Genomic DNA, 7,853 nt, shown 5'->3' on the forward strand with positions numbered 1-7,853 from the left:
GTAATGACAAATTCATGGCTTGTAGTGTAGTAGGTGATGATGTTAAGAAGTACTATTTTTTGGCTCAGCAGTGATGTTAAGAGTTGAAATCAAATGTTGGCTCTCTCCAAACAGTCCGTAACAAACTACCCAACTTGCACCATCAAAGTACACAAGAAAACGTGCATGTTATGGCATGTAAATGAAACTTCTAATCAAGAAAGTGATTGGTGTATTGTTGGATATCTCTAAACTAAGTTTGGAAAGTTGCATGATTTGAGTATATATAAATGAGAGAGGTTGTGTTTACACTTAATGTTATGCATACACATAATAATACGGTTTGGGTTTTTCTAAATCTTTAATAATTTTTTTTTTAGGATTAATAAACTTTTTGGTCCCTCTAAATATTGCAGATTTCGTTTTTAGTCCCTTCAAAATTTTCTTTTAAGAAATCGTCCCTTCAAAATTTTTCGTCTAAACTATTGGTCCCTAACGTCAATTTTGCTAGAGATTAACTACGACTTTAGCCACCGATTAGCTACGAAATTTGACGTTAGGGACCAATAGTTCGGAAGAAAAATTTTGAAGGGACTAAAAACGAAATTTGAAATATTCAAAGGGACGAAAAAGTTCATTAACCCTTTTTTTATTTGTTTTGACACAAATATTCATATGAGCCATGGTGTATTTTGATACGGTGTAGGCATACGGTGTTAAATTTTAGTGAACATATAACAATCCTCTATATAAATAGTGTTGAGTTATAACATGGTGTCATGATAGAGTCTAAATTTAGTGTGTGTTTTTTTTATATAAAATTTGTTGATTTATAATAAATATTAACAGTTATTTTTTACATTAATATATGAATATAAATAAATGCTATTTTAACTCAAAATACTAGAATAAAAATTTTGTATTTTGTAAATTTGATGTTTTGGAAATTTGATGTTTTGGAAATTTATTTATTTAAAAGGATATTTTTTTCTTATAAATTGTGATATTTAAAGAGAAAATTATCTTACCTAAAATAGAATTATAACCTAAAAAAATATCTATTATTCTACTAATTACGCAAATAACATGACATTTTATGTTTGGCTTAATGTCTCTTCTTTTTTATCGGTGTTTCGTAGAACCTATCCCTAATGTCAAGATTCCTTCAATGTGTGGTTGCTTAACCTTCACCATCTTCGGTTACTTCTATTAAATTTTGATTGAGTATATAGTCTTGGCGGCCATAGATCCTATCAAATTTAAGAAAGACTTAATTGACTCACTTTCAACCGTGTTCATATTCGTCTGATTTACTATAAATTAGGAACATTTGACTAATTCTAAAATCACATCTTTTGATTAACACTTTTATTATTTTTAAGGTGTAAACAAATGTCTATGAATTGCATTATCAACTAACCTTGAGTTATGAGAAGATGTAGCACAACCAATAATTATTGTGTGTAAGTAGGGCCATCATTACGATGTAAAATTGAAAACTAGTCGTTGTAACCCCGTCTTAGCTTGTGAATCATTCAAAACCTTCTTCACTTTTGCCGATTCAATTAACCCCACAATAATATCAACCTTTTTAATTTATTCAAATATCTTTGTGTCACATTATCCTTTCTCAACAATATTCTTAGTCGAGTATCATGTTCTTCCCGACTTTGTATTTTTCATTTTTAATCATATCCTCTAAAACAATTTTATAGCTTTTGTTAACTCTATCTCTTTGAATAAAACTATGGTTTCTTCTTCCTAAAACCAAAATCTTTATGGAAATATTTTCTCATAAAGGCAATGTAACTCTTTATGATCCTTATATCAATGATGAAGCCTCTAACGCTTTTTTTTCTTTCATAAACTGACTTACTTTGGACTATCTTTTTCTTGTGATTTTTTTAGCGTTAAAAGACACTCTTAGCGAGTTCAAAACACATCCTCGTTCAACTTGTGATTATCTGACTTGACTTTGAAGGAATATGGAGCTTTCAAAAGATAATTTAGAGTAGATGTGGGATCTACAAGGTGGTGATAATGATTTCACGAAAAGGCATTGGAATTGACATGAATCGTCTTTTAGTTCATTGTGACAATATGGATCTAATGGTAATGGTCACATGAATTTATCAGGCAAGGGTAGATAAATGATTCGAAAAATGTCTAATCGTTTTTATTAATAGTTCTAATTAAAGTTATTTTTAATTTGATATTAGACATCATATGCTATACATACACCTTTTGTACCATCACTAAATCTAACCAAAATAATAATTGTTAATTTAAATACGGAAAAATATTTCGATAATTTTTATTGATCGTGAATATGTATATAAGAATTACAAATTACATAATAGGAAACTAATTATGCCTAATCAATACAAGTATTTTCTTTCTAATATATCATTATTGTACAATATATATTCCAAATATATATGTGTGTGGTGTCATATTCTGTCACACCTCCGCAATTGAAGCGGAAGGCTAGCGTACGCTTAAACTGTCTCAGAAATCTTGAAAAAGTATTAGGGGAAGACCCTTGATGAAGATATCCACAATTTGATAGCGTGATGGAACATGCAGAACACGTATCTGTCCATGAACTACTTTTTCACGTACAAAATGAATGTCCATCTCGATATGTTTTATACGTTGATATGAATAGGATTATCGGAAAGATATATGACACTAACATTATTACAGTATATCATAGTAGCTTTGTGTATCAGACAATGTAGTTCAAGGAGTATGTGACGTAACCAGCATGACTTAGAGACGACATTGGAAATCCCTCAATACTCATCTTTAGCATTTGATCGGGATAATGAAGGTTGGCATTTAGAATACCATGAGAGTAAGTTATCTCTAAGAAAAACACAATACTTTGAAGTATAGCGTTTAGTGTTGGGACATCCACCCCAATCAACATTTGTGCATAAAATCAATGATGTAATGAATGAGGTATAAAGATGTAAGCCGTATTGACTAGCACCTTGAATGTAGTGCAAAATGCGTCGAAGAACATGCATGTGATCGTCAATTAGGTCATGCATAAAAGTCATATTTGTTGCACCCCATATGCGATATCAGGTCTCGTGAAAGTTAGATATTGAAGAGCACTAGCAGGGCTACGATATAGCGATGGGTCTTCATAGGGACTACTAGCTTAGGCGCTAAGCTTCAGTTTAGTGTCAATCAAAGTGGGATATGATTTGCAAGATGACATGACTGCTCCTTCAAGAATATCATCTACATACTTTTTCAGAGACAAGAAGAAACCATCATCATGCCGAGTAATTGCAATACCCAAAAAGTAACTCAGTGATCCTAAGTCTTTCCTAGAAAATTCAGAGTTGAGTTGTGATATGATATATTTGCGAAGATCATCATAGGAGGTGGTGAGAAAGATGTCATCCACATAAAGAAGAAGATAGGCCATATGTGTATCTTTCCGGTAGATGAAAAAAGAGTTGTCTAACTTGCTTTGAGAGAAGCCGATAGAATATACATAATCTGTAAATAGTTTGTACCAAGCTCTTGGAGCTTGCTTGAGACCATACAAAGATTTTCTCAATCGGCAGGCATGATGAGGATTATTCATATCCTTAAAACCCAAAGGTTGATGCATATACAATATTTCTTTAAGTTCACCGTGGAGAAAAGCATTCTTGGCGTATAACTAATAGATTTTCCATGCTTCTAATGACGTCCACGCATGGTTTTTGTTGCACTTCTCATCCTCTGATGCCTTGTTGTTCCTTTCCTCGCTTTGTTCTTCAATAATCGGTTCCAATATCCCCTTGGTGGGTTCTAATATCAGAGTTATTCTTTGTTCGCTCATTACTTGTCTTTACATGTTGATCAATATTCTAGATCCATCAATCAGTTGCTTAGTTCTTCAAATTAAGCATTAGACGGTGGTGAAAAGACTTGTATCATGGTCGGAGGTGTTGTAACGGTCTATTTCTGCTGCCGGCCACGACAACGTCGTATCAATGCCTCATTTAGAAATATTATTATTTGACAACCATTTGATACACTTTTCAAAAAATTCATTAAATTTTTGACACCTTTATCGAAAACTATTAAATTGTTTTAACAAGAAAATTCACTATTTTCCTTAAATTTTAATTTTTTTTAATACTATCCAAATGAAGTGATCAAAGATTAGAAGAAGCTCGGACTATTTAACACATTTTTATTTTTATAGTATATAACATAAATAACTATAGTTTTTGCCACATTTTCAATTAATTAGAGGTCAAATAAGCTGCCTAACTGTTAAATTTGACTTCAACGTTAATCTACACAATATTTCTCCCCAAGCCCTCATAAACAAATTAACATGTAGTAATATATTGCTTAATTACCTTAGTCGCCCACTTTATTTTGTTTAGAGATTGATGAACATTTACGAGAAAATGGGAGAATTTGATTTTTTTTTTAAGTGCTAATTAAACTAACAAGTCCATTATGGAGTACTTTTTGATGCACCCTGGGAGGATTTTCTTTGGTCATTCAATTGATATTTCTTCGTTATTGGCAGGTCACGTTCTTCTAGATTGTTTTTGTTAACATGTCAATATTAAACAATGCATCACCACAATTAAAAGACTAAAGGATGTGGATGGCAAATGGTGTGTTGGGGCTGTCCAATGCGAAAGGATCCTTGTAAACTATTTCACGGGGATTTTTGCTTCATCTAACCCTTCAAATATTGCAGGTGTGTGCAGTTCTGCAGTTAAAGAGATCCCGGATAGATGTAAGCTTATCTGCTCTGCTCCTTTTGTTGAAAACGAAGTCAAAGAGGCCATTTTTCAGATGCATCCCACCAAGGCTCCTGGTCCCGATGGTTTACCTGCCCTCTTCTACCAGAAATACTGGAACATTGTTGGTCAGGATATAGTTTTTGTTGCGCTTGATGTGCTGAACAATCAACGAGACCCTGCTGATCTTAATTCCACCTTCATTGCTCTCATTCCGAAGATTAAGAACCCACGAGCACCGCATGACTTTCGGCCTATCAGCTTGTGCAATGTTGTTATGAAAGCTGTAACGAAGTCGATAGCAAATAGGCTAAAAGAGTTCCTTCCAGAAGTTGTTAGTGAGGAGCAGAGCGCTTTTGTGAAAGGACGGTTAATAACAGACAATGCGCTTATCGCGATGGATTGTTTCCACTGGATGAAGAACAAAAAAGCTGGGAAGAAAGGTACCATGGCTCTGAAGCTCGACATGTCAAAAGCTTATGACCGCATTGAATGGGACTTTGTGGTTGGTGCGCTGGAAGCTTTTGGTTTTCCCTCAAATCTGGTCATGCTTATCAGAAGATGTATTTCTTCCGTGTCATACCAAATTTTAATAAATGGTCAGCCGAGCAGAAAATTTTATCCGGATCGGGGACTCCGTCAAGGAGATCCCTTATCCCCTTACCTGTTTATTCTTTGTGCATATATTCTTTCAGGGATGTTAAAGCATGCTGCCAATACTAAGGAGATACACGGAGTTAAAGTTGCTAGGAAGGCCCCCACTATTTCTCACTTATTTTTTGCAGATGACAGTCTGATTTTTTCACGAGCCAACGAGAACGAAGCTGACATAATTCTGAAAATTCTGGAAAAATATCAGCGTGCCTCAGGTCAGATGGTAAATGGTGACAAATCTGAAGTTTCCTTCAGCAGTAACCTCTCCACGGAGTTAAAGGAGTCTATTCGAAACAAGCTGGGTTTTAGAGCGGTGGGCAGTCATACAAAGTACCTCGGGTTGCCGTTTGTGTTTGGTAGATCCAAAAAAGAGGTGTTCTCCATGGTTGTTGATAGGGTGTGGAAGAAAGTGAAAGGATGGAAAGAAAGCTTTCTATCAAAGGCGGGAAAGGAAGTTCTTATCAAGGCGGTGGCGCAAGCAATACCTACATATGTCATGAGCTGTTACAGGATCCCGGATTGTGTGTGCAATGATATTGAGGCAATGCTATAAAATTCTGGTGGGGCTCCAAAAATGGGGAGCGGAAATTACATTGGATGAGCTGGGAACGGATGGCAAAATCAAAAGGTGAGGGGGGTTTGGGTTTCCGGGGTATTAAAGATTTTAACAGTGGCTTGTTGGGAAAACAATATTGGAGGCTGATGAAGGGAGACGGCTCGCTGTTTGAACGATTTTTTAAAGGAAGATACTACCCAAGATGTGGCATTTCAGAAGCGGGACTGGGTTTCAAACCAAGTTATGCGTGGCGTAGCATCTGTAGCGCCAAGGAGATGGTTTCAAAAGGATTACGCTAGAGAATAGGTAACGGGGAGCAGGTTCGAATTGCGGAGGACAATTGGATTCCAACAATCGCGGGGTTCAAGCCTTTCTCTTCAAGAAATCTATTGGCGCCGAATGAAACAGTCTCAAAGCTAATTGACAGCGACCTTGGCAGATGGAAAGAAGAGGAACTCAGGAAAAATTTTACACCTTTTGAAGCTGTGCACATTGCGAGTATCCCCATCTCAGCGAGGCTCCCCGAAGACAGCATCATATGGCATTTTGAGAAAGACGGTGAGTATTCCGTGAAATCTGCTTACCATCTATCGAGGAGGCTGCATCTCAGCTCCAGGGCGGGAACGTCATCAAATTCGGAAGGTGCCTTGTGGAAAAATTTGTGGAAGGCTCCTCTGATCGAGAGAACAAAAAATTTCACCTGGAGATTGCTCAACAATATCCTGCCAACCAAATGCAATCTGGAAAAGAAAGGTATCAAATTAGATGTTTCCTGTCCATTTTGTCATAATTTTCCAGAATCAACAAACCATGTTTTTATGTATTGTGAGTTTGCAAAAAGGGTGTTCTTCTCTCCCCCCCTGGGTGTTCGGTTGCCCCAAACTGGGGATTTAATCACTTGGCTGATGGAGATGATTAAAAAGAAAGACTGGAAATTAGCACAAGTAGTTTGCACTGGTTTATGGAAGATTTGGAATGCGAGGAATGCGGTTGTTTTCAAGTCCGACACACCCAAACCGCATCAAATTGCTCAAACTATTGGTGATGCGATTATGGAGATCAATAAGGCAAAAGATTGTGATACAAATCAGACCCACGACATCCCGATGAGCATTACCGCCACCGGTCATTGGACTGTCAATGTTGATGCAGGATGTTTTGAAGATGGAGTAGTTTCTTTGGGATGTCTAATAAAAGTCCCGAAGGCAGGAACCTATATGGCAGCGTGCAAGACCCTCTCCAGTTTTGCGGAGCCGTCCACGGCGGAGTTGCTTGGTATTAAATGGGCAATGGAGGTGGCAAAGGACCTCCAAATTGAGAATGTGATGTTCTACTCTGATGCGTTGGACATTGTTGACAGTATTAATGGGGTTGTTCATAATGCAACACTTGATTTTATTGTTAACGATTGTAAAGCCCTTCTTTATAGCTTTAGGGATGCAGCTCTTATTTTTATTAGCAGGAATTTAAATACAGAGGCTCACCATATGGTGGATGTTGGAAAGGCCTTAGGTTCAAATTCATGGTTTGGCCATTTTCCTACCTCTGAGGAACTATCTGTACCACTGGCTTCTTTGGCCTCTGTTTAATCTATATGGTATTTGATTTAAAAAAAAAAAGAGTTAAAGAATGTTCTCTCTAATTCTTATTATAAAGAAAATTTTATGTTTTAAACTTACTATTAAATAACAAATTTATTTGAATATATATTCAAAATGCATTAATTATTTAATAAATTTAAAAATAATATTTTTTATCATAAAAATTAGAAGAAGTAATATTTAACTAAAATTATGAATAATTTGATGTATTAAAAATATCGAGAAGAGGATAAAAAAAATAAGGTGACTGGGTGCCTGGGAGAATCGTCACTAAGGTGACATTGCTGCAAGCTT

At 35.9% G+C, this 7,853-nt stretch overlaps 1 protein-coding gene across 1 annotated transcript; it reads left to right on the forward strand.

Moving 5' to 3' along the window:
• The first annotated feature begins 4,455 nt into the window (after positions 1–4,455).
• LOC131657739 (uncharacterized) lies at positions 4,456–7,547 on the forward strand. Its single transcript, XM_058927104.1, has 4 exons — positions 4,456–4,528; positions 4,706–5,311; positions 5,444–5,943; positions 6,279–7,547. The coding sequence occupies exons 1-4, from the start codon at positions 4,456–4,458 to the stop codon at positions 7,545–7,547; spliced, it is 2,448 nt and encodes an 815-aa protein (XP_058783087.1).
• Positions 7,548–7,853: the final 306 nt, after the last annotated feature.

Source organism: Vicia villosa, linkage group LG3 (assembly GCF_029867415.1).
Source record: "Vicia villosa cultivar HV-30 ecotype Madison, WI linkage group LG3, Vvil1.0, whole genome shotgun sequence".
Classification (NCBI taxonomy): domain Eukaryota; kingdom Viridiplantae; phylum Streptophyta; class Magnoliopsida; order Fabales; family Fabaceae; genus Vicia; species Vicia villosa.